The sequence below is a fragment of the Momordica charantia genome (assembly GCF_013281855.1).
Source record: "Momordica charantia cultivar OHB3-1 chromosome 10 unlocalized genomic scaffold, Mcharantia_2.0 BLBB01000010.1, whole genome shotgun sequence".
Classification (NCBI taxonomy): domain Eukaryota; kingdom Viridiplantae; phylum Streptophyta; class Magnoliopsida; order Cucurbitales; family Cucurbitaceae; genus Momordica; species Momordica charantia.
Genome location: NW_028275158.1, coordinates 20,534,538 through 20,561,407, shown reverse-complemented (window position 1 = coordinate 20,561,407; position 26,870 = coordinate 20,534,538). Strand labels below are relative to the sequence as shown.

The window sequence follows — 26,870 nt, the reverse complement described above, 5'->3', positions numbered from 1 at the left end:
ATAATTTTGTAAATAAGTCACAAATCTCTGGAAAAGTAAATTCTCAAAAAAATTTCCTTTAATTTAATCATGAAATAAAAAATTTAAAGATGATTTCATTATCCAAATTAAACAATTAAACACAATAAATATTTGATTTACTCCTCTCTTTGAAATGTTTGTTCGTTTTTTTAATTATTTTTTTTCGGTCTATGGAGATAACTGTACTAAACTCGAAAAATGTACCCCCCACCAACACCGATGTGCCACGTGTCGGACTCTCTTTGGTCACATATTTTAATTTTGATAATTATTTATTTGCTTCAACGAAAAGGGAAAAAAAAAGAAAAAAAACGCTACTATGAAGTATGAACACAAATTTATTAAAAAAAGAAATTAAAAAGGGAAAAAAAAGGTCCCAACGCTCTCTTTCCTCTTTCTTATCTCTCTCTCTCTTTCTCTCTCATCTGTCTGTGTTCGTCTTCATCTCACTCTCTGACATAATTTCTCACCGCCGATTTGCCGGAACCCTAATTTTGATACTCGGAGAAGCCGAAGCTCTCTGTCTCTGCTCTTGTTCAATCTATTGGCTCTCTCGTTGAATGCAGCTAGGGTTTGCGGGTTCTATTCCGTTTGAGGTGCTACTGCGGCGACTGCTTAATTTGTTGCTAGGCTAGGGTTTTTGTTTGAAGCAGTAGATGACTGTGAGACAAGGGAACAGCTGAGATCAAACGGGTTGGTTTTCATCACCGGATGGAGGGAGGTAGCGTCTCTAGACTTACTTCTGGTACTGTTCATTTCCTTTTTTTGTTCCACATCTTTTTCTGGGCTTGTACATCGTATGGTTTTTGTTACGATTACTTAGAGTGAGTATTTCTTCCAGTCTGGTTTGGAACGATGAGCTGTGCTCTCCTTGTATGTTCGGAAGGCTAGAATTTTAATGAACTTCTTGAGGGTGCTCTTCGAAGTAGTACTGAGATCAGTTTTCATTAATTGTTAACTCTCTGCTGGGGGTTTTTGATACAGGCTGAATGCCAATGTCCTAGAATATTGGATTCGTGTCCTGCGACTATGTGTATATGGGGGATTCTTTTCTGTTGTTGTTGTTGGGGGGCAGACCGATTTGTTTTTTCCAGTAACTTTTCTCCGATAGTATCTGGCCTATTAATACGTCTACTCAGTATGTTGACTGCGTCCCGTGTGTTACAACTTACATCAACGGACAAGTTTAGAGAATGGACACCTAGATGTTTTTTGCAGATGCTGTTGTTGGAGATTCTTTCTATGTAATAAGTATTGGAATTGTTGACATTGGTTACGACTCAATCCTCAAGCTAATCTTCTTTGGGTAAATGGATTTAAATCTATCATTTCAGAATTATGGTTTGAAAGAAATCAAATAGTCTTCAAAGGAATTTATCAGTCTCATTTGGAGTGCTTGATATTGCCAAGTTCAAAGCCTCGCAATGGTGTGCTCTCTCTGATCTCTTTGATAGTCATTCACCTAGTATGATTTGTATGAATTGGGAGACTATTGTAACTTCTAGTTAGTTTAGTTTTCGGTTTTTTTGTCCTTTTTTTCATATTTTTCCTTTTATTTTTCTTTTCACTCATTTCGGAGTTTGTATCTTTGAACAATTTTGTTCTTTTTTCATCCATCAATGAAAAGTTAGTATCTTGTAAAGAAAAAAAAAACTAGATGACGAAGAGGAAAACAAGGAAGTCTTTTTCCTTGTAAGGTGATGAAGGTGAGATGTATTTGCTCAAAGGATACTTATAACTCCAAGCATATAGAATCCTTCTCATCGCTATAACATATTATGAGGTACACTGTTAACAAATAGGGTTTTTTAAGTGATTATTGGCAGTAGGAGTAATGAAAATATAGTCTCCTCTACTCTAGTCAAATCGACCAATCTGTCCCTTGCTAGTCATCCTACTACTTACAAGATGTCACGAATCAAGAAAGGGTGGAAAGTTAGAAACCTTGCCGAGCATAGATAGATATAGAAAAATGGACAGTCCTTTATCCGATCTCGTAAAGTGGGTTACACTATGTAGAGTCCATTTGACACAATTTGTATATGTTAGTGTTACTGTGTAAGAAGCACTGAAGCTAGCATACAATCAGCTTGGACCAATATTGGTCGAACTCACGACCAATTATGCCTTGAGGAAGAGGCTTGGGGGTTTATTATGCTGAAAAATTATTGACCATACCGAAGCCTAAATCCTATGTGTCTTCTTCTTTTTTTCTTCTTTTTGTTGGCTATTTATGGAGAGTCAAATTCTTCATTCCTTACGGAAAATTTAGGGCCTAAAATTTTTAATTTTAAAATAGATTTTTTCCCTTCAAGTTGATTTAACTAGTTCGGCTTATTTTGTTGTTGATTTAGATATGTGTTTTTGAAAATAAAGAAAACAAGTTGAAACAATATTTTGTTCATTTTACTTTCCATTTTTAAAATGTATTTTGGTAGTAGTTTCATATTTATCACTGGTTCGTAATTTATGGATATGTTTGGTAATGTATTTTAAAATAGATATCAGTCAAAGTCACTGCATTGTAAAGTATTTGGAAACTATTTTTGCAATGAGATTACTTTACATAAGCAAAATGAGGGTGGAAGTTACCTTTTAACGTTTATTTCTAATGGTGGTGTCAAGAGATGTATTGGGATCTAAAAAGGGCTAACAAGGGTGTATGGAGTGTTTTTTGGGGAGCCGTTGGGAGATTTCAAGAGGAAATTGGATGAGGGGAAGTGTTAGAATGGGAGAATTCGGGTAGAAATGTTTTTTGTCTTGGGGGAAGAAGAGAAATCTTTTGTACAAATCATGATAGGGAATTTTATTGGAAATGTTGGTGGAAGGGGAAAAAATTTAGTGGGGAGGAAAATTTCATGGGAAGGAAAATTGATGTTACATGGGTGGAAGTTAGTTGAAAAGGGTGGAATATGTCTGGGTATAGGTTAGACCGTGGAGTTGGGGGTGGAATTGTGAGTTTAAAGACAAGACTGATGGGGTTGGGATTTATAGTGTTGCTAATTCGAAAGGGAATCTTGTTAACCAATGTTGGTCTGAAGCCTCAGAAGGTTGGTTGGGATTTACAGTTAAGAAGGAACCTCTTTTGGTATTCTTCATGCCAGGTGGAAAAGGGTTGCCGTTTGACATTCGTTTGCATTTAATTACTGGGAAGTGCCTTTGGGAGGAAATTACATAAAAGTGTCTGTTTGGGATTATATTGTGGATAAGTTCAAGGCTAAGCTTGAAAACTGGAGAAACCTTATACTCTCAAAAGGGGGATAGCTTACTTTGTCTCTTTCAATTTTTAATAGCATTCCTCTTTATGCTTTCGCAATTTTCAAAATTTCAAACAAAGTTGTTATGGAAATGGAGATGATTGTCAGGAAGTTTTTGTGGAATGGGAATGGTTGTCACCCCAGTGGCATTTGGTGAGTTGGGATCGTGCATCTTTGACAAAGGTTTACTGTGAGTTAGGTCTGGGTGCCTACAAGCATAGGAATAATGCCCTTCTTAAAAAATGGCTGCAGAGGTTTTGAGAGGAAAATCCCTTGTGGAAGCATGTGATCTCGAGTATCTATGGTAGTGATTCTCAATGCCGGTTCAAAATGGGTGTAGAATCAAATTTTGGAAGGATACTTGGTTTGGAGACACCCCTTTTGAAGGCAAATTTCTAGATTTGTATAGAATCTCAACTAAGAAAGAAAGTATTGTGTCAGAGTGCTGGAATAATGAGCGAAGTGATAGGAATTTGGGTTTTAGAAGAGGAATTTTGTACACAGAGCTGAACAGTTGGGTGCGACTGGTGGATTTGTTGAATTCCTTTTAATGGGGATTGGGGGAAGACAAGGTCGAGTGGGCTTTGTAAGGTGAGAAACATTTTACCTTAAGAAGCACGGACACGGACACGCAACACGGATACGACATGGACACGGACGCGGCGACAAGTCAATTTTCAAAAAAGTAGGACACGACATGTTGGGGATACGTTAATTTTTTTATATGATTTTTAATTAATATTTAAATGAAAATTATATATATATATATATATATATATATATATATATATAATATAATATAAAAGAAAACCAAACTCTAGCCCTAAATTTTCTCTCATAATAAAGAAGACCTAATTTTCATCTTTGATTCCCTCTCCCCACTTAATAATCTAGCCCTAGTTTTTATCTCTTTCATCACATTCCGCTACCTCCTACTTCTTCTTTTTCTCGCTTCCTCTCCTCCTTCTCCTTTCTCAACGTCACCGCCTCTTCTTCCTTCTCCTTTATCTTCTTCTTTGTTCACCTATCTTTTATAAGTTTGGGGGAGTACGTGACTTTTGGGTTAATTTTTATTTGGTTTCTAGAGAAGGAAGAAGACCTCCAGCTTGGTCGTCGATTGATGAGGAAGAATTAAGAAAACTAGGTAAGAAGAAATAAGAAAACTAGGTAAAGGGGAAAAAAGAGAATCTGGAAGTGGGAGGAGAAAGATCGGAAAGAAAAAAAGGACGTCCTGTGTCCTAGACGTGTCCCGAGCATGTTAGGTTTTTTAAAATAAAAAAATAAATTTGGACACATGTCCAACATGTGTCCGACACCGACATTTCTTCATTTTTAGCATGTTTGTGCCACCTAGGTTTTACCACTAAATCCACTTTCCTCAAGTTAACGAAGTTGCCCCTTCTCTAAACTCCCATGTAAGGTGTTGGAGCACTTGCCTCTGTCGTGTTCATGCTTGTCCAAGGCATTAGGGGTGTTCACGGTTAGGTTGGGTTGGGTTAGGGGTATTTTTGTAACCAACCCAAAAATTTGGACGGGCCATATATGGGAATTGACGGGCCTAAAATCGATGGCCAACCCAACCTAAAATTTTCGAGTTGGGTTGGGTTGGGTTGTCGGGTTGCATTAATTTTTTTTTTTTTTTTTTTACCTGGATTGAAAAAAATTATATAAAAACATTCTATGCTCAACCCAAGTAGCCGAGAAAGACAGAAAAAAAAAAGAAACAGAACCCAAAATTGGTAATGTAGAGAAACAAAAGAGAACACCCGAAAATGGGAGAGAAGAAGGAATTGAAGTGCAGCACCTGAAGAATTTGACGAACACAAGCAGCGATGGGAGCTGTTGCGAAGGTGGGCGGCGATGGGAGCTACTGCAATAGAGGTCAACGGTGGGAAGCTTGAGTGAGAGAAGAAAATGGAGAAGAGAAAAACTTAAGTGAAAGTGAGAGATTCAAAATGAAGAAGATGAGAAAACCCTAACCTAATTATTAAATGAAGGTTTAGGATTAAAACTCAATGGATAGTTGAGATTGCAGATAAAAAATTATTATATATTTATAATTAAAAAAACATATAAAGGTATTATTTGGGTCGGGCCGGGTTGACCCGAAATTTTTAAAGTTGAACCTGTAAATTTTGCTACCCAACTCGAACCGAGGGTTAATTGAACCCAACCAAGTGTTGAGTTGGGTTCATCGAGTTCGTTGGGTTGTCGGATTTTTTGAACATCCCTACAAGGCATGTTACCTGTGGTGAGTGACTCCTCGCCACTTTTCATGTTCATGTTGCCATAGGCAAAATGCTCCAAAATGTACCATAGGGGTATGCCTAGTCACCTTTCTCCAAAGAGTTGTATTATTGACTTGCCGCTATCTATTCTCTTGCATTCAAGTTATACAAAAAGCTTTTCAAAATGCTTTCAAACGTTTTCCAAAACCTTTTTCTCTAACCTCATTTTTCAAAACCATTTTTCCGAGAACGGGGTGGAGGTTGCAACGTATAGTCGTTGTGTCACTGGCTATCCGATTTTTAGTTGGCTAACTTGCTTGAGGGCAGAAGCAAGTACCGCACAATTGCTAAGCAAGTCTTGAGAAATTGCAATTGTGACGTTGGACACCCTTGATGGGCTTTTTAAAACACTAGTTGCTGTGTTCCTAATTTCTCTTACCATCTACACAAACATGGGTATCGAGAGTGATATGTGGATTAAAGTGTAATACAAATAATTTTATACATTCCTTTTCTTTTTGGTGGTAGTTCAATTAAGTTTTTTTTTTCTCTCTCTTTCCTTTCCTTTTATTGATATGATTGTGAAGTGATTTCATTGCTTAGATAAATAAGTCCAACCGCAAGACAAAGGACTTTTTATAATATTATAAGTTTAATATTGCGCCTGTATTTTACTCCCTTTGAATGATTCTTAGTGCAAATATGTAGATTTTGAAAGTCCCATCTCCTTGTTGAACTCTTAATAACTACCTTTTTTTTTTCCTTTTACTGATATTTTTAAAGCAGAGATAAACCCATGGATTATGACGACAATGACTTTCAAAGCCAGAATCTTCATTTAGCTGGTGAAGGAAGCGCCAAATTCCCTCCTGTTCTTCGACAATATGGTCTTCCGAAGTTTGATTTTGATGACACCCTTCAGGGGCATGTAAGATTTGATAGCTTGGTTGAAACTGAGGTGTTTTTAGGTATTGAGAATAACGAAGATAATCAGTGGATTGAAGATTATTCTCGTGGAAGTAGTGGGATAGGGTTTAGTTCTTGTGCAGCAGAATCTTGTTCTATATTGAGACGGAAAAATGTTTGGTCTGAGGCCACTTCCTCTGAATCTGTTGAAATGTTATTGAAATCCGTTGGGCAGGAAGATATCAATTTGGCACCATCTGTTACTGGGGAGTCAAATGCTCGTGATAAATTGGATTACTTAACAAAGCCAATGGATCCTACTTTAAAAGACGATGGTAGTAGTTTCTGTGAAATTGGGGATTTACAGCCCACATTGCTACCAGATATAAGTTTTGAGGAATTGCATGTTGTTAATCAGGATATAAGAGGGGAGCAACAACAGCCGCAGAGGGATGGTTCTATTGAATTTCAAGAGGTTCGGTCTGTTGATGGAAGTTTAAGTGAGGTTGATCCTAGTGTTGTCCATGAACTTGTTGACGTGCCTGCAAGTGAGGGAACTGCAGCTATTGATGAAAATAGTAAGCAAACCAGTCCAAGTACAACTGATACTTCTGTTGCCATATCCTTCGAAGACAAAGGGCAAGATGATTTTTCTGCTTCAGGGAAGCATATAGATGATTTGGCTACTTGCACGCAAACAGGCAGTGAAAAGTTGAGCAATCAAAAAATTCAACACCAAATAAATGATTTATGTGATAATCCTGAAAATACACAGACAGGCAATACTGAACATGTGGTCAATTCAGATGAGTTGAGTAAAGAAGACCAAAACCGTCTTTTATCACCTTCAGATGCAGGAAAAATATTGGTTGTTGATTCTAGTATTGCTAATTTGCAGTCCCAAGCAAGTATGGTGTTGCAGGGGGATTGTGTTTTCCATTCAGGTAGTGGAGAGGTCAGGTCGGAAGTTCCTGGTGAAACTGGTAAGTTTGATGATAAGGTCTTATGTACTGGTGCGGAGATTGGGAATCCGTCTAATGCGAGCATGCAGGAGGTATTGCCTACAGTTGTTGAAGGTGATGCTGGAACTGCAGCCTGCACAGGTGAGGTGAAAAACATTAATGATGAAGTTTGTGCCTTTCAAGGGCCTAAGATGGATTCAAATGAGCAGATGGCTTATACTCAGAAAGTAATTGTTGAGGAGCAGCCATGTTTTCCCTTGGCCATTGAGTTACAGAATAGTAAATCCGAGTCTTCTGCATCTGCCATGCAGGAAAGTAATGTCTCTAAGGTGGGTGAAAACATTAGAGAAATTCCTGATAAATTTCCAGAGAAAACACATGATATTAGCAGTTCAAGAGATGTTCATGACTGCGCACTTCCCACAGAAACCTTGTATTCTGAAAGACATATGCCATCTACCACTTTGGCTGAATCAACACAATTATGTGAGGAAAATAAACTGTGCCAGCCAAGCGATGTCCATGCTGAACATGCTTCTGTCACTGACAAGGAAGAAGGAAGATTGTATTCTGATTCAATTAGTGTGAATGGCAAGACTGCTGAGTCTCCTGTCACAGATAAGAGAATTGTATCCCCATCTTTTAAAGAAAGTGGTGTAGAAAGTGAAATGATAGATACAAAATTAGAGTACAATGCTAATGCTGGTGTTGAATCAGGTATGTTATAAACATACATAATTTTGGAGGATGTTCAAAAGGTCATATATGTATATTGAGCTAGTTTTTTTCTCTCTCCTTTTTCATATGGTTGCAGCATCAGTTTCTACCTTTGCAGATACTACTGAGGCAATACGTGATACATCAGTTTCTACCTTTGAGGATGACGATGTGGGAACATGTGGCACATTACTGGGCGACTCATTACCTCTACTTGAAACTTTGAAAGACAGCAAAGATGCAAATGACAAAGAGGACCAGTTGCCACCGGCTGTAGTGGAGTTTACTCAATCAGATAGAAAAGAAGAAAGTGTTGTGATAATTCCTGCTGAAGGAAGTTTTCCTCTGTTGGATACTTCTCAACCTGTGGCTGAGTTTCATCCTCTTCCTCAAGCTGAGAAATCTGCTTGTATCATTACTGGACAGGGACTAGGTGAAAGTGTTGATCAGTCTATTTCAAAGAATTTGAATACAGATGATTGTAACACAGAAAGCCAATATGTACCTCAAGCAGACATTGCTAATGATGTGATCCAGGACTGCAGACAAGAAATGGATATTGATCCCACTTTTTTGAAGTCAGCCGCAAAAGCATGTGATAGGGGTGTCAAAAAGTCAGGTGCGCCAGTTTAGATTTATGGTTTAGTTAAAAGTTTTCAAGTTTCCATATGAAATTAAATGTGTATATTTCTTTATTACTAACTGAAGTAAATTTAATTTTTTTCCTTTAATTTTTTTCTACCCAAGTCTTACTATATTTTGTATTGAAGGAGAGAATGGGATTGTATTTCGCACCACATGTTCTTCTTTCATTGATACAAAACCCCGGGGGGGGGGGTACAATAATCTGCAGAAGTTTCCAGTAATCCTAATCTTAGTTTGTTTTCTTCTGTGTTGCATTGTGTATTTGATAAAGTAGAACTCATATCTTGAGAACCTAATTTTGATTAAATTGTAACTGCTTCCGTGTTAAGTTAGGTTTGTTTTCTTTAAATACTGTTACTTTTCCTATATTTCAGCGGAGTTTTTTTTTTGGGTGTTAAGGCTTGTGAACTCTAGTCTAAAACCCTGGACGGATTCCTATGATGCTGTATTGCATTCTGCAACTTTATTTGAATAGTTTTCTCTCTGTTGTTATTTCTCTTTGTAGATGGTGCCAGGAATCTGATTTCCAGATTTCAACTGCCACAATTTAATAAATCAAACACAAGAGACATGCGCTAAAAATGTTATCATGTGATTCCTATGTAACTTAGCCTCCGTGCATCCCATTTGATGTCAATTTTCATTATGGATAATTACAAACCAATGATGCCCTTGCTTCTGCAACAACGATTTCAATTCACTTGTAGAATATTGCTAATTGTGTTGCCAGTTATCTGATTTACCTTCTGTTTAGAATCCTTTATTGCATGACATTTGAATTTATTAATCGTGTTGCTTTGGATCACTTAACTTGCATAATTATCTCAGTGGATCTTTTCCATGTTTCTAACGATCAAGTTAAATGATTTTTTTTCTTCAGATGAAAATATTCCTGACTCGTCTTTAACTCCACTGTTAGGAGAAGCACACGATTCTTATAAGAAAGATAAGGAAAATACTGAAGTTGTTTCAGAATCTGTGGGAATTAATTGTCAGCAGGCTATTAAAGCGAACACTGACAGTGAGTAACCAAATTATACTTCTAGATGCATGTGAAGTAATCGGTTATGACCAATTATTCGGTTTTGTTGGTTCTTGATGTTTGAATGTTGAGTTTGCTTAACATTTTGTGGTAAATTTCCTGTTTCAGCTAGCACATTCTGCTTGTGGCTGTTGATTTTCGGTTGATTTGTGAAACTTATTTATCAATATTGTCCTCTGGTCCATTCATTAATAGATTGTTGTAATAGGCTGTAAAAGTTGATTTCATTCTTCCCATTAGAAACTAGATAAACGGATATGTTGCGGCATGTCTTGTTTTCTTTGATTCTAGACTCGAGTTCACAATATCATACTCATCCCTATCCATTTTTCTTATTCATCAAGAGTTATCTCTAAGATGTTCTATTATATCATCCTCTCTAATACACCTAGGAGAAGACTTTTTAAGAGAGGGAGGAGTGTGTTAGAGAGAAAAAATGAGACCTTATTAGAGAGGAGAGAGAGAGAGTCTTTTAAAGAGAGGGGTTTGGTATAGAGTGTGATGAATTATTTTAGAGGAGAGACTTTTCTGTCTCATCATATATAGACCAAAGAACCTACTTTTTACACTTATGCAAGTTCGAGGGTTTAATTTTTAAAATTAAAAGTCCGTAGGTGTAGTTATAACAATCATGTGGAGTGATTTGTGCCATATGAACTTTTAGATATAACTGTGACAAGCAACCATCAAACTTTCTCACACTTTCTGTTCCTTTGGTGACTGCAGCCAGCGTGGTAAACAACACTCAATTCTTCACTAGCTACCATTGTCGACACAAACCAATCTAGAAACAAGTGCTGAACAAGATGTTGCTCAATCAATCAATTAACAATTTTTTAATTATTAAATTTTAAATAAGCTTTTCAGAGTTAATATTATAATATTAAATTTTCTTGAATTTAAAGTTTTGGGGATAATTCCTAAAATATAAATTTTCAGGGTTTACTTTTAACAAATGCTATTGTTGGAGGGTTTAATTATAACAACTATTATAATTCATGGGTGGTTTCTTCATTTTTTTCTAATAGGGCTTAATTGCTATGATTTTTTGTCAGAAAAAAAAGCTATGATTTCATAGTTTTAAGGGTAATTACTCAAATTTAAAGTTTGGAGTGTGATTGTAACAACCCCTTATACTACAGTCAGGGGATGGTTATTTATTTATTTATTATTATTATTATTATTTTTATATACAAAAGAAGAAACTTCCAATTAGTAGTTATTATACTGTCTCATAAAAAAAAAGTAGTTATTATACTGATACCTTGGATGGCTCCCCCCCCCCCCCCCCCTCAAAAGGCAAACATGAAATGACGGAGCCTCCAAAATTAAATACAATGTTTCTTTGTGCATTTTAATATGTAACTAGACTTCGACCGAAACTGTCAGTTCTGAGCCTCATATGCTTGCTTATTCAGTTCATCACTTTTATCATTTTCTACAGAAATTGTTGTTGTTTTGTGTCTGGTCAATGTCCTTATGATAAATTACAATGTTTTGTGTGAAAAAGAACTCGCATGCAGCAAACTATTACACACATAGAAAACGTAAAAGGGGCACCACGTCTTTCCTCAAAATGAATTGAAATTGAATGATATGTTCTTGTTTCTGTGGTGTGGTGTTGGAATTGTTGTAAAAGCTTTTTGTATATAATTCCCAAATTTTCTTAAAACTTTAATTTTCTCCTGCTACTTGATTGCAGGTGATGCAGGCAAAAATGAAGGTTCATTATGTTCTGCTGCTCTTCCTCAATCTCATGAACAGATGCCTGAGAAGGAGAGTGGTAATCTTACTGCTGCTGATAAACCTACTCCTCATTCACCTGATGTCGTCAAAACTATTGTGGTGTCTCGTGATACCAATGGAAAGGATAACATTAAGGGGCCGTCAACTAAGAATGTTGAAGTTCCAGAGGCCAAGGGTAGGCTGATTGGCAATGCACTTTCTGGTTCCCAGTTCCCGATAGGAAATAGTGTCTCTGAAAGTGAGACAGTTCTTACCTTTGAGTCCAGCTCGTTGGTAGATCTGCCAAAAAAAGATTCTGGCATTGCAGTTGCACCAGCAGCTAACGCCTCTCTGGTGATTCTTTTCCTTCATGTCATTAGTGCCATTAAAATTTTTTCCCTTCATATCATCTTCCTGTTCACAGGGGAACATATATATTTCTCTGTTCATGTTTTATTCTTCATATTGTGGATTATTTTTCTTGAAGGTTGTGGAGGGACCCCAATCATCTTCTGGCCTACCCACAATGGACATCAAGTGTGCTCAGGATATTTCGCATAGGAGCCCGAAGGTGTCGGAGGTGAAAGTTGCACATTCTCGTTCCAAGGGCACTCCGGAGCGTAAAACTAGACGTGCTTCTGCGAAAGGATTGGGGAAAGAGTCATCTACAAAGGGGAAATCACACGAAGAAGTCAGAGAAAGTAGAGAAATCTAACAGTTTGTCCATGAGTAATCCTGGGATTTTCCAGCTTGCACAGCCTAATGAGATGCAACATCATGGACATGTGGAATCAAGTGGTGCAAAACCATTTGTCTTTATTGGTGCTTCAAATTCTAGCATTCCAGACTTGAACAATTCTGCCTCCTCGTCTCCAATGTTTCAGCAGCCTTTCACAGACTTGCAGCAAGTTCAATTGCGTGCTCAGATTTTTGTTTACGGAGCTTTGATGTGAGTTATTAATTTATTTTCTTATCCTTAACACAATTTAATGAAATTATAGCTCTATTCAGTTGCATGTATATGTTTCAGAGGCATTAGTGTCAGAACTGAAAATCATTGCAATTTTCCCCCTTTCATAACTGTAGAAAAAGTTTAAGAGGTTGAAGTCTTGTCCTATTAAAAAAGGAGGTAGACAGCAGAAAGTCATTTCATCCTTTTGAATAAAGCACCAAAGATTTGTTGTGTAGTTTGTTTAATTGAGCTTCTTTCTACTGAGTGATTTTTATGGATTAAATTGTTGCTGCAGTCAAGGTACAGCCCCAGATGAGGCATACATGTTATCTGCATTTGGAGGTCCTGGTAAAATTTCCCCCCTATCAATTCATTATGGTCACCATATGAATGTTGCCTTTTCTTTATTTGTGTGAGTTTTACATTCAGATGCTGGAACAAACCTTTGGGAGAATGCCTGGCGTATGTTTGTAGATAGGCTTCATGGAAAAAAATCTCAGCCTATTAACCCGGAGACACCTTTGCAATCACAATCTGGTAATTTGAGGCATTTTGTGCATTTCTAGGCTTATTGCTCTCTCTCTTTCAATTTGAAAATTTGTCTTGTAGGTAGTAGGAGTACTGAACAAGCAAATAAACAAAGTACACTGCAAAGCAAAGTTATATCTCCTCCAGCTAGTCGAATTAGCAGTAAGAGTACTTCAACAGTGTTAAATCCTATGATCCCTCTTTCTTCACCACTCTGGAGTATTTCCACACCTTCCAATGCTTTACAATCTAGTGTTATGCCTCGAAGTCCAGTCATAGACTATCAGCAGGCACTTACTCCGTTACATCCTTATCAGACTCCGCCTGTCAGGAACTTCATTGGTCATAATCTTTCATGGTTCTCTCAGGCCCCATTCCATAGTACCTGGGGTGCTACTCAGACTTCGACACCTGACTCCAGTGCGCGATTTTCTGGTTTGCCAATTACTGAGCCAGTTCATTTAACACCACTAAAGGAATCATCTGTGCCACAGTCCTCTGCCGTGAAACCCTCTGGTTCTATGGTTCATGGAGCACCTGGTAATGTATTTACTGGGGCCTCCCCCCTGCTAGAGTTGAAAAAGATGTCAGTAACCACGGGGCAAAGTTCCACTGAATCAAAAATGAGAAGAAGAAAGAAGACTACAGTTTCTGAGGATCCTGGCCTTCTAACTATGCAGGTTCAACCTCATTTAAAACCAGTATCAGCTGTGGTTACAACTACAATTTCTACTCTTGCAACATCTCCATCTGTCCACCCTAAGGCAGCTTCTGAGAATTTGATTTTATCTGCATCTCCATTGTGTCCGACTACTCATCCAAAGAATGCAGGTCAAGATTTGAGAGGGAGAGCTATATTTTCAGAGGAAACACTTGGCAAGGTTAGGGAGGCTAGACAACTGGCCGAGGATGCTGCACTGTTTGCATCTGAAGCTGTTAAACACAGTGCAGAAGTTTGGAGTCAGTTGGACAGACAGAAGAACTCTGAACTAGTATCAGATGTTGAAGCTAAACTAGCTTCTGCAGCTGTTGCAATAGCAGCAGCTGCTGCTGTCGCAAAGGCTGCAGCAGCTGCTGCCAATGTGGCATCAAATGCTGCATGTCAAGCAAAATTGATGGCTGATGAAGCATTGACTTCATCTAGCCATGAATTTTCCTGTCAGAGCAATGAAATTTCTATTCATGGTAGTGCCGTTGGTGTAGGGAAGGCTACTCCAGCATCCATCTTGAGGGGAGAAGATGGAGGAAATGGTTCCAGTTCTATAATTGTTGCTGCTAGGGAGGCAGCTAGAAAGAGGGTTGAAGCAGCATCGGCTGCTTCTAAGCATGCTGAAAATGTGGATGCCATTGTCAAAGCTGCCGAGCTGGCAGCAGCAGCTGTGTCACAAGCTGGAAAGTTAGTTGCTATGGGTGGCCCTCTTCCGTTGGGCAAATTAGTGGAAGCTGGTCCGGAGGGTTGTTGGAAAGTACCTCAAGTGTCTTCTGAGCTAGTTATGAGATCAGATGATGTTAATGGAGGATGTACCAGTTCAGCAATTAAGCATCCTGGAGAGCGACCATCAGGTAAGAATGAAATTCAGGTAAGTGTCAACGCCAAGGCATTAATTCCTGGAGAAATATCCATGGGTTCTGTTGAGAATCATCCCAGATTGTTCGATGGCATCACAAGTAAAGTAGCTCCTCGTGAGAAGGATGTGAGAGGGCAGAAGGACCAAAATGCTTCTGATTTGACAAAAACCATTGGTGTTGTTCCAGAATCCGAAGTTGGGGAAAGATCCTCCCAGGACAACTGTGAAAAGACTAAGGATTTAAGGCAGAGTAGCATCAAGGAAGGTTCCCATGTCGAGGTCTGAAATTGTTATATATAAATTTTCAATTTCTCACCTTTGTTTTTTTTTTTCTGCATTTGCTGATTATTGATTGGTGTTTTCCGACTCTTGTTTCCGTACTAACCTTATTGGTTTTTTTTTTTTGATATGATGGTTATAAATTAGGTTTTCAAGGATGGAAATGGATTAAAAGCATCTTGGTTCACAGCCAATGTTCTGAGTTTGAAGGAAGGGAAAGCTTACGTTTCCTACACTGAACTTCTACCTGAAGAAGGTAATGAAAAGCAAAGCATACAGTGTAAGCTGATGGGCCTTTGTCTTAGTATCTTAAGATTTACTAATGAATACTATTAGATTCTTGCTTTCAAGAGAAGCTGCAGTGTAACTATTTTATCGGTTTCTGGTTCATAAATTTTTGTTGACAAGTTTATAAGAATATGTTGAGCTTTAAAAACAGGTGTAGTTCTTGAATCCTCTCTACAGATTGTTACTTTCTTGATTTGTGCAGGGTCAGGCCAACTAAAGGAGTGGGTTGCTCTTGATGGTCAAGGCGGTATGGCACCAAGAATACGGATTTCTCGTCCTATGACTACCTTGCGAAATGAAGGAACAAGGAAGAGACGGAGAGCAGCTGCAGGGGATTACATCTGGTCAGTTGGAGACAAAGTTGATGCTTGGATGCAGAATAGGTGTGGTTTTCTCTTCATGCTTTCTGATTCCGTTATTGCAAACAATTTTCATTGAGTGAGGAAGTATACAGTGAGAAGGGGAAGGATATACTCCTGTACAAAGTTCCTGAGGATCACAAAAATGCTCTATAATTAATTAAGGGGAGAAATTCCAAAATGCTCTATAATTTAAAAAAGGATATACTCCTGTATAAAGTCCTGAGGATCACAAAAATGCTCTATAATTAATTAAAAGAATGGAGAAATTCCAAAAGCTTTTGGCTAGAAACAGCCAAATTTAAATGAAGAAAACGAAAAGCTGCTTGCAGTCCTAGGTGAAGTGAAACTCATCTGGAAAAAGATTCTCCAATTCCCAAAATATTAAGGACATCAAAAAATCCTTTAATGAAGTGTTTCTTTCTATTATACAATGAAAAAAAGGCAACAACTATCACTCTTCGATTACAAAGGATTTTAGAGCTGAAAATCTCCATTATGATTTAATTGAAGAGAAATGAATGGAACTGTTATGACTTCCTGAAATAGGATTACAACTCTGAGACTGATCATTTATTACATCAAGTTCCATCCAAGGATTTGAATGATGAATCATCACATGGCAAGGTAAATAGCTTCTCCTTCAAGATTATCTAGCCTCAATTTTGGAGTCGGGGGAGTGTGCTTTCGCTTTCTTTGGGTATCAGGCATCCCTTGAGGGATAGGGACTTCGGAGGTTTCTGCCCTGCTTCTTTTGCTGTCAGGCGTTCCTTTTTGTGGGTGGAGAATGGATCTTTGGGTTTGGCCCTCTAACCCCTCACTTTCTTCCATCGGTTGAGTTCTCCCCCTCTTCCTCCTTTTGCCCTGGTGTTTGCTTTGCTTTGGAAGGTCAAGATTTCAAAAAAGATCAAATTTTTTAGGTAATGGGTCTTGGAAAGTCAATGCCTTGATCATATTCAAAGGTTTTCTTATTTTCTTTTGGGACATTTATGGTGTGTGTTTTGCAAAGGTGCCTCGGAGGATCTTGACCATATTATGTGGTCTTGCTAGTTTGCTCGAGATATTTGGGATCCTTTGTTGGGTGCTTTGAGGTGTCTTCGACTCATAACTGGGATTTTTGAGCAATCTTAGGGGAGGTGTTGTTGTCCCCCTTTTCGGGATAGGGGAAGTTTTTGTGACAAACCTGTTTCTTTGCTATCTTGTGGTGAAGTTTGCTTGAGAGAAACAATAGAGTCTTTAATGAATGGAGAGATCCAGTGAGGTGGTTTGAGAGCTTATTAGATTTAATAGTAATACATCCTTGTGGGGATCAGTTTCTAAGATCTTTTGTAATTATCAGTTAAGCTTAATTCTTTTGGATTGGAGCTTCTTTTCCTAGGGGTGTCCTTTGGTTGAGCTGGTTTTTTATATGCTATTGTAATTTTTTTTTTTAATTTCTCTCAATGAAATAGCTGGTTCTCATTGAAAAATAAATGGACTTAACAACAAAAAATTCTTTCAAGATAGTATAGTCTATTCAGATAAAGAATTAGATGTAAGTGTCAACAGCCTTGATACAGAGGATTACTCTCCTATAGTCAATTCGGAGTTAAATGGATCAACATTCTAGGAAGCTCTCGATTCCTTATTCCAAGAAGAAGTCATCCCTCAAACAAAGGAAAACATCAAAGTTTTCTTAGAACCCATTCTAGAAAACAAGAACAATCTTGACCCTTCATCTTCCAATCCAGGTAATGGAATTTCAAAATTATCCTTTTTTATTCAAAATTGTATATTAGAAGCAGTGTTTTCGAAGCGCAAGGCGTACTGCAAGGCGACAAGCCCTTTGATCGCCTTGAGGCTAGAGGCGATACAAAGGCGATGCTCGAGTGAAGCGAGGCGCACCTTAATAAATAAATAAAAATTATATATATATAGTGCATAAATTTATATAGTAAACCTTTAAAAACTCAATACCAAAATAGTGCCATAATAAATGTCAACAAGATACATAAAACAACCAAATTTTATAAGTTTAGTTCCAAATAAAGACAAGCAACATTAAGAAATAATAGAGTATGGAATAGAACAAAAGTAAATATAAGTGATTAAGGATCATTATCCTCATCTAAATCTAAATTTTTTTCATCTTGGTCGTCCTCACAATCTTCCTTTTCCAATTCTTCTTCTTCGGTGTCGTCATCATCGTCACTAACCACCACTGGCACTGATTTTCAAACTCTAAAAGTTGTGGGAGTGGGAGTAGCAGGCGACTTTCCTTTAGATCTTGCTGATGTAGATCTAGTTTGCCTTATGGGCTCTCCAACACCACTGGCTGGCCTCGGCTATATCTCCCCATGTGAGGTCATCATCATCAAACACCAACTCATTTTCTTCTTGACTACCTTCTTCTTCGAGTGTTCCAATCAACCATTCATTACTTTCATCAATATGATCCAAAGAAATCGGATCATGTTGGTCTTGTAGAGTATAGCGCTCTTTAAGTGCTTGGTTATATTTTACATAAACCAAGTCATTAAAACACTTTTGCTCTAACCTGTTCCTTTTCTTGGAATGAATCTACAAAATTATTAACGAATTTAGAGTCAAAAGTGGATTTTTAAATCTTCAATTAACTATGGAAAAACCAAATTATTCTCACTTACATGTTAAAAAACACTCCAATTGCGCTCGTTAGATTAAGGACTCTCATGGCTAACTTTCGTAAAATTGAAGCATTGACGCCATAAAGAGACCACCATTCAGCTGCGCACGTATTAAATAAATGATTTAGACTTTTAGCAGTTCAAACTTAAACACGTCTATTAAAACTAAAAGTAATAAATAATGTCATTACCTGATGTTTTAACAACCCTCGTCCTTACTGCTATAGTACTCCCAAATATGCTTTCGCTTCATTGTACAATTCTAATTCAATTGTACATTGAACTTGACCATCGATAGATGGTATTAATCGTTCCACAACTTTGATCCGACAATCCATGACCTCAGGATCTTGGATAATTCTCTCTTTGTTGTCATAGAAAAGAGATGGATTTAAATAATGTCCGGCTGCATGTAAAGGTCGATGAAGTTGACAATCCTACCTTTTATCAATAATCTCCCAAATCGGTCTATACTTGGCCTCATTTTCATTGAAACCACTCTTAAATCGCCTCTTTTGCCCTATCCGTAGCTTCATAAATAATAACCCATAGCCGATTTATCACCATCAATGAGCCTCTACGCACGAACTAAAGGACCCGATGTCTTCAAAGTATACACAACCGAATTCCAAAATGATGGCGTCATAACGGTTTCAGCTCCTCTCTTCCCCTTTGGGTCCTTTGCCCATTTTGAGGTGGTCCACTTCTCAGAAATAAAAATCTTTCTCAAATTAGCTTTATTTTTGTGAATACTGGATAGGGTTAATAATGAGGTTGCAAAGTGAGTCACTGTTGGTCTTACCAATTCACGTTGATTAGTAAATTCCCTCATCATGTTTAGCACGTACAAGTGGTTGTAAATAAAACCACTAAGTGCCACAACCTTTCTAAGACACCTTTTAACTTGATCCATCTTTCCAGTATTCTCTAAAATTAAATCTAAACAATGAGCAGCGCATGGTGTCCAATATAAATGAGGTCGTTTTGCTTCTAAAAGTTTGCTAGCTAGGACGTAGTTTAAGGCATTATCCGTCACAACTTGGACAACATTTTCTTCTCCAACCTTTCTACCATGCCATCTAAGAGTTGAAAAATCTTTTCTTCAGTTTTTATGCATGAAGATGCATCGATGGATTCCAAAAATATTGTTCCAATAGATGAATGAACCAAAAAGTTGATTAGTGTCCTATCCCTCCAGTCAGTCCACCCATCTGACATCAACAACCATTTCTCTTCCATTCTACCTCATGATCGCCCATTAGATTTTTCGTGTACTGTACTTCGTTTTTCAAGTACGTTACTCGAGTTTCATGATAAGGAGGTATCAAACCAGGACCAAATTGCCCTACAGCTTCTAGCATCACTTCAGAACTTCTCAAACGAATAGTATTTAGAGGAATGTTCTGCTTGATATATCCAACACGTGATGAATTGCACTGTAACAGCCCTCCCCTCTTTATCATATTTTTCAGTAATAGTTGATTGCTTCAGCCTCTTCAATCGATTTCTATTATCAACAACTTTTCCGGGATGTTGATAAGGAAATTTATCCATTAGCCCCTTTGATCGCGGTGGTTTTAATTGTGATTGACTACAAGAGTTACTACAACTTCCTCCTCCACTTCCACTTCCTCTTCCTCTCCCTCTCCCTCTCCCACCCATACCACTCACATTATCATTTGTACTTGTTCTTGTTTGCTTGTTCGTTGGGGTTGATGTTGATCCACTACCACTACCACCAACTTCTTCCATCTCATCTTCCTCATCTTCTTCAATCAAGGTTAAATCCTCATACGTTGGGAGGGCATTACTCTCTTCCCTTTTTAATTTTGTTCTTGTTTGATACTCCTTCAATTCTTCTCTCACATTAGTTGGGCATTTCAAAGATGCCTTTACATTTCGATTTCCCCGAACCAAATGCTCGACAAATTCCACCTTTAGAAACTTTTCCACAAAACATGCACTTGCATGTGTTTGTATCTTGTGGATCATCCAATAGACGTAATTCCAATCGGGATACTTACGTTTGTTTCCACCTTCCATCCTATTATAATTAAAACTTTGAAGATAAAAAAATAAACAAATAAAATAAATGTAAAGGAATGACTGACTGTGAAGAAAGCCATGGTGAAGATCTAGAAAGAATGGGTGTGAAATGAAAGAGAGGAAAAGAAAAGGAATAAATGAGATAAAAGAATTAAAAAGGAAAACCTACGAAAGTCGAGGATGAGCCGTGACAGCAACAGACAGAGGAGGCGGCGGCTGCGACAGTAGGAGACGGCAGCGACGACAATGGTTGGAGACGGGAGGGGCGACGACCGGAGATTGAGGGTGGTGAAGTGAGGTGAATGTCGAGACTCGAGAGGCAGAGGGAATGAGTTAGGGCTTCTAGGTTTTTCGCGAGGGAGAAGAGTGTTTTAAAAAAATAACACATTAACAAAAAGGGTAGATCGCCTCGCTTCAAGCAAGAGGCGAGTGCCTGATTGAAGGCGCTCGCTTGGGCACCTTGCAAGGCGCACTTGAGGCGAGCGCCTGGGTGCGCCGAACACTGATTAGAAGTCTATGAAATCATTCTAAAAAGTGCCTCAAGTGCGCCTTGCAAACACTGATTAGAAGTCTATGAAATCATTCTAAAAAGTGAAAGAAAAAGGAAAAAAATCAGAGAATCATTTCTCATAAAGATAATTTTATGGACGCAAGCTGGGACGGATATTAAAAACTAATAATAATAAAGATAATTTTATGGAATACAAGAAGTACGGGTGTGACTACGAGATGTATGATTGCATTTTCTTTGAACATATTTTTCCAAGAATTTCAATTGCGTTAAAGCCACGTGTAACCTTGGTGGTGAGGCATTAATTGAGTCATTTTTTAAGCTTCGTATATCAGGACATTAATGAGAAGTCTACTTAGCTTTCCTCCTCGAGAATATTGCACTTAATTAAAGTTGAAGCTGAAAGGTCACTTGGCTTTAGCGATATGCTTTTAATTGTGCCTTGGGTTTTCAAGGGGTCATATCATAGTCTGAGGATATTATCTCTTTGAAGGAAGCTTTTAATCGGGTGGACATTTTTCCAAGCAATCCTATTACCTTATAGCCACGTCGAACCTAGGCAGTGAGGCTTTTATGGAGTCGTCTTCAAGGCTTGGTATATTGGGGCAGTAATGTGAAGCCTTCCCATCTTCCCTCCTCGAGAATAAACGTTCTTCATTAAATTTGAAGCTGAAAGGTCACTTGTAAGAATTAAAGATATGTTTTAGCTGTGCCTTGGGTTTCCAAGAGTCATATCAGAATTCGAGGATGTTTTCCCTTTGGGAGCAACTTTGAATTAGTACTTCGAGAGTTTAACTCAACATCTTTTTGGCAGATTTCAATTGGGTGCATTTATGGCGCATGTTAATGACTTTTCTTTTCGATTTCTTAAGAAGAAAACCTCTAGCTTCCTTTTTGACCAATTGGGTGCATTTGGGTTTATTGAAAATAAAATCTTCCTTACCGTTGCCCACCAATTCTTTACTTCCATCCATGTCAATTGAACATTCCATATTTATGTACCTATCCAAACTCTTTCTTTTGACTTTTCATATTGATTATATTTTGAAATCTTCCTTTGTTTCATCTCATTTAACAGACTGCCGTCATTGGAAGAATTTAGGGCTTGGTTTGGTTGTCCAACATAATTTTTTTTAACAAGAAACAAACTTTTCATTGATAAGATGAAAAGGAAGAAAAATATTTGAGGATAAAAGCTCCCAAAGCAAGCGAAAAAGGAAGAAAAATAACCAGAAAAGGATAAAAAAACAAGATAATAGACCAAATAATCAAAACCACAATCAAAAATCTAGAAAGGATCTAAAGCCAAAGAAATGGCAAAAGGCTAAAAGATCAGAGACTCGAAAAACTTTCTTTAACGAAGCTTGCCAATCCAAAATGACTGTTTGCTAAGGAGAAACTAAAACAACCACTAAACACAAAACTGAGGAGCTAAATATTTCATGATTAACCAATATAAAGCTTTTGACTGCCAAGATCAAGAATTAATGAATCTAAAACCTCCCCCTCCAAGAAAAGAGTCACCTAATGCTGCTGACAAGCTCTTCAGAAGCTCAGTTCTTTGAAAACCCTTAATGCTCTCCTTTAAAGCCAAGAAGAACTTAAAAATAGTCTCAACCCTCAAAACTGCTGCAATGTGGCACCAACAAAAAATTTTGTTGCCCTTAATAAGAGTCTACGCATTCATGGATTGGAACTAGGGTAATGCAAAAATCTTCAAAATATTGAAAAAATTTTGATTATCAGCACAAGAAGCCTTTTTCAACTACCAAAAGCTGTTGGCTAGAAGGAGAAAGCAAAGTATCCACCTTCCCAAGAGAGCTTAAAAGGGACTTCATGTTCTGCAAAAAGTATATTAAAATCTTCGGTAAGGAAAATCTCTGATAAATCTTCAATAGCAACTTCTTGTTCTTCGAAAAACCTTAAAGCCATGTGAAGCCTTGGTTGTCCAACCGAATTTGAATCTTGAAACATAATGTTGGCAGGTTTAAATGGGTAAACTTCATTCGATGTGAGAAATTGATTTAGTGAAAATTCAAAGATTGTTGCTTGAACTTTTTGGTTGCTGAAATTTTGTATGATATTGGTTCTTGTTTAAAGATTGACCTTCATATATCCCAAATGCAATCAGATTCATCTAAATCCTCGACAATTTATGGGTATTATCGTTGATTATAATGTGAATTGAGATTGATCATTCACGTAAAGTTCTTCACCAAGAATAAAATGAACCATATGCCGCCAATTAGAGGTATGGAACCCCATAGCAGCCCACATAAAAGCGCATCGAATGCAGCACATCTCCTAGTTGATCCTTATCCCAGGAAGTGTTTGGATCGAACAATTTGGCGAACTTAAAGGGTGGCAAGTGACCGTTCTGGTGGTGGAATTGAGAATTAAGGTTTATCGTACCCAAGGGTATTTCTTTCATGCAAGCGACTATTCAAGTAACGTTTCTTGACCCAAAAGTTTCTTGCTTTTATCCTAGAATTCATATTCTTCAAAGTCTTCCTCGAACCGAAGGGTATTTCTTTCTTGCACTCATCAACTCTCGTACAAATCCGTGAAATCGTGAATCATAATTGAAACATTGAGATTGAATTTGGGCTGAAGAAATATACACAAATTCTTCCTCATAGTCACTTAAATCAATATCCCAATCTTGATTTCTATTGTATTCAATTCCTTCATCGCTCGAATCAGAATCAAATCTTGGTTTTCCTTGTATTGTTGAAATGTCTTTCTTGTGCGTCATATCTTCAAATACACATGTTTCTTAGGTCGTATTTCTTCGTTCATGCAAATATTGCATTGGAATCTTGTTCGTAAAATTATCGTTCTTGGCCGTAAAACTATTGTTCTCTTCTTTCTTCTTCAAAAGATGGCACTCTAAATGGTATCCTCTTGTATTTTGGTGTGCGCTGCTGGATAACAAGCATAGCCACGAAGCTCCTTCTTGCTATCTGCATGAGCAAGAGTTTCCGGCCTCTATCAACGACAACCATTGTTGGATCACATGATTGCTTTGATTCAAAAAAAATATACTAGAGAAATCTTTATTCACAATTGAAATTCATTTTAATAATTCCGGAATTACAAAGTCAAATGCCTTTATTTATAGAGGAATTAACAACTAAGATTTCTTTTTTTTTTTTTTGGGTAAGAAAGCAGGTTTCATTGATGGTATGAAATAACCAAAAAACCATGGTGGCTAATTACAAGAAAGCCATCCAATTAGAGGTAAGAGCAATTAGAGAGTAGTTGTTAAAAGGGGGATAAAATCATTTACACCATCTAAATGCTAAAACAATAACCCTATCAAAAAACCTCAAATGGGAGAAGAGCAGCGTTGAAAATCTTGTTGCTACTTTCCAACCAAATTCTCCAAACAAAGGCACGGACGAATTGTTTCCATAGGATTCCCCCTTCCTAAAAGGATGGCCGTTCAACAGCGAGCTAAGGAAGATGAAGGGGTTGTTGTGTAGTACAGTCAAAGGTCCCGAGTAGTCTATTCCAGAAGATGGATGCAAATTCACATAAGATTAAAACTAAAAAATAACAACTAAGTTTTTAAAAACTAAAAAAAAAAAAAAAACCAAATTATGAAACTATCTACATCAAATACAAATGAATCTGAACCTTTAAATAGGTTAAGGACCAAGTAGCTGTGATAGGGGCGCCTTACCTGACCAAGTGTTTCAACCGTCACACTGTTATATGATAGGAAGATTTTGTGAGTAGGTACCTTCAATATCTCCCCATGCTCAATATGCAATCAGTTGCTTGTTTATATGTTTCCCCAGCTGGCATGAAGGAGTGGTTGTTGAGAAGGATGCAAAAGATGAAACAACATATATTGTCCGCTTCCCAGGCATGTCACTATTACTCAGAATTTCATTGATCCTTTTTCTATAGGTCTCGTCTTGTATAAATGAATCGTCATCTGGTTCTTTTTGCAGCTCGAGGGGAAACATCAACTATCAAAGCTTGGAATCTCCGACCTTCTCTCATATGGAAAGATGGGGAATGGTTTGAGTTTTCCGGCTCATATGTTAATGACTATTCTCATGAGGTTCTTACTGTACTTGTGTTTTTTTACTCTGATTTTAAATCCATAATCTGTTGAATGCTGAGTTGCTATTGCTTTCAGATTGTCGTGCCTCAGGAAAAGCGCATGAAGTTGGGTAGTCCGGCTGCAGAGGTGAAAAGGAAGGATAAAATGCCAACGATTGTGGAGGATGTAGAATCAGTGAAGCCAGCGGACTCGAGTTTACTTATGATATCTGCGAATGAAAAAGTATTTAATGTTGGTAGAAATACTCAAACTGAGAAAAAATCTAATCCATTAAAATCCAGTCGGACTGGTCTGCAGAAGGGGGCGTCGAGAGTGATTATTGGTGTTCCCAGGCCTGGAAAAAAGAGAAAATTTATGGAAGTGAGCAAGCATTATGATGCCGACACTCGGACTACTGAAGCAAATGATTCAGCTAAGTTGCAAGGGACATCCAAAGGATTAAAAAGAACTTTTAAATATGAAATGAAAGATAAATCTGCAAACGATGCAAAGCCCATGGGTGCCAAGTCCGGAAAGCAGCCAAGTATATCAGGTAAAACTATTTCATAGAGTGAAAGCCTTTTGTCAATGTTTCTGCTGATGTTTGATCATTTGGCAACAGAACATGCAGTTATCAGCAAGGATCCTGAAAGCCAGATTGAGAGTGCTTCAGGGAAGAACGACCAGATGGATGTTACTTCTTTCTGTAGCATTGAAGAAGCACCAGAGGGCTCGGTCTTATTTCCTCCAACACATGCTCCCAAGAAAGCATCCTCATTTCACCAGAAGCCTGAACGGGCAAACAAAGGAAGACTTGCTCCCGCAGCTGGGAAAATGGCAAAAATTTGAGGAAGAAAAGGTTTTCAATGGGAATCCGACGAAATCAAATTCAAATGTTGTTGAGCCACGTAGATCAAACCGCCGTATTCAGCCTACATCAAGAGTAAGTCTTCGATGTGGGAACTTTAATCAATCTGTATTCTGACATTATTCTTGCTTACCGTTTTTTTTTTTAATAAGAAACCTGAAACATATGAATTATAAACTAAAGCGCCGAAAACAGCCTAAGGAGGCTGAGGATAGAACCCCACCCAAAAAATACTAAATGATGGCTTTCCAGTTGTTGATGACTATAGAGAAGCTGTAATTACCAAAACTTGCCGATTGAGTAATACCAATAGCTATCTTTCTAGCTAACATTTTTTTTTTTTTGATAGAATGATTTAGGGACCCGTCATCATTACTGATAGGTGCTCTGCAGTAGCTGTTAGTTTGGTTGTATCTTAGTCACGAAATTTTAATTACTATCATTATTATATAAATTTTCATAGACCTCGTCTTATGAAATAATAATGATCATATTAGATTTCTTTTTTTTAGAAAAAGATCTGAACCCATTACTCTTATCTGTTTATAGCGTCCACTGGTTTCAGTCATCCAACTGCTGCATTAATTTTCCCTTGGGCCTAACCATTGAAACGAATCTCTTTTTCCTTTTAACTTTGTTTCATCCATTAGTTCTGTATTTTATTTACCCACATATATCTTGTGTAATGTGCATGTGCATTCTGAATCTCGGTGACTGCAGTTACTAGAGGGATTGCAAAGCTCATTGACGATTTCGAAGATTCCTTCTGTTTCACACGATAAAGGTCACCGAAGCCAGAACAGGAATGCATCTAGAGGTAAGAACTGATGTGCCTGATTCACTCCAGAACTTTGCCTCAAATTTACGTTACATCATGACAAAAATTTCTCACTTGATCGTTACAGGGAACAAAATCTAAGAAGGCTATTGGAACTTGGTTCTAGGCCAGGAAACGACCTCTGCCGATCATTTAATGTGACTTTAACAGTAGTTTATATTGTTGTATTTAATATAGATAAATGTAGGAAAGGAAACTCTTGCTTCCTTAGTTATACTCCTACAAGTTTAGCTGTAGTTCATATTGATTGAAGTTCCCTCACATTTGTGTTCTCTCAAGCTCCTCCTCTACCATAACAGGATGTATATTGAAACTCTTCTTGTAGGTCGGTTGGAATTCAAAAGAAGGTAGTTTGGTTATCCATTTATGTCATCTCCCACACCCATGATCTATAAATAATATCACATTTGATGTTGCGTGATTTCAGAATC

At 37.7% G+C, this 26,870-nt stretch overlaps 1 protein-coding gene across 1 annotated transcript; it reads left to right on the top strand.

The window, feature by feature from the left end:
• The first annotated feature begins 378 nt into the window (after positions 1 to 378).
• G2484-1 (protein) lies at positions 379 to 26,798 on the top strand. Its single transcript, XM_022298291.2, is given in 19 exon segments — positions 379 to 766; positions 6,293 to 8,091; positions 8,189 to 8,710; positions 9,617 to 9,757; positions 11,481 to 11,857; positions 11,991 to 12,176; positions 12,178 to 12,452; positions 12,751 to 12,803; positions 12,885 to 12,992; positions 13,065 to 14,830; positions 14,978 to 15,086; positions 15,321 to 15,501; positions 24,483 to 24,550; positions 24,639 to 24,751; positions 24,830 to 25,286; positions 25,356 to 25,579; positions 25,581 to 25,676; positions 26,322 to 26,418; positions 26,507 to 26,798. Coding segments are annotated over 18 exon segments (6,576 nt in total). The 5' UTR covers positions 379 to 766; positions 6,293 to 6,302; the 3' UTR covers positions 26,521 to 26,798.
• Positions 26,799 to 26,870: the final 72 nt, after the last annotated feature.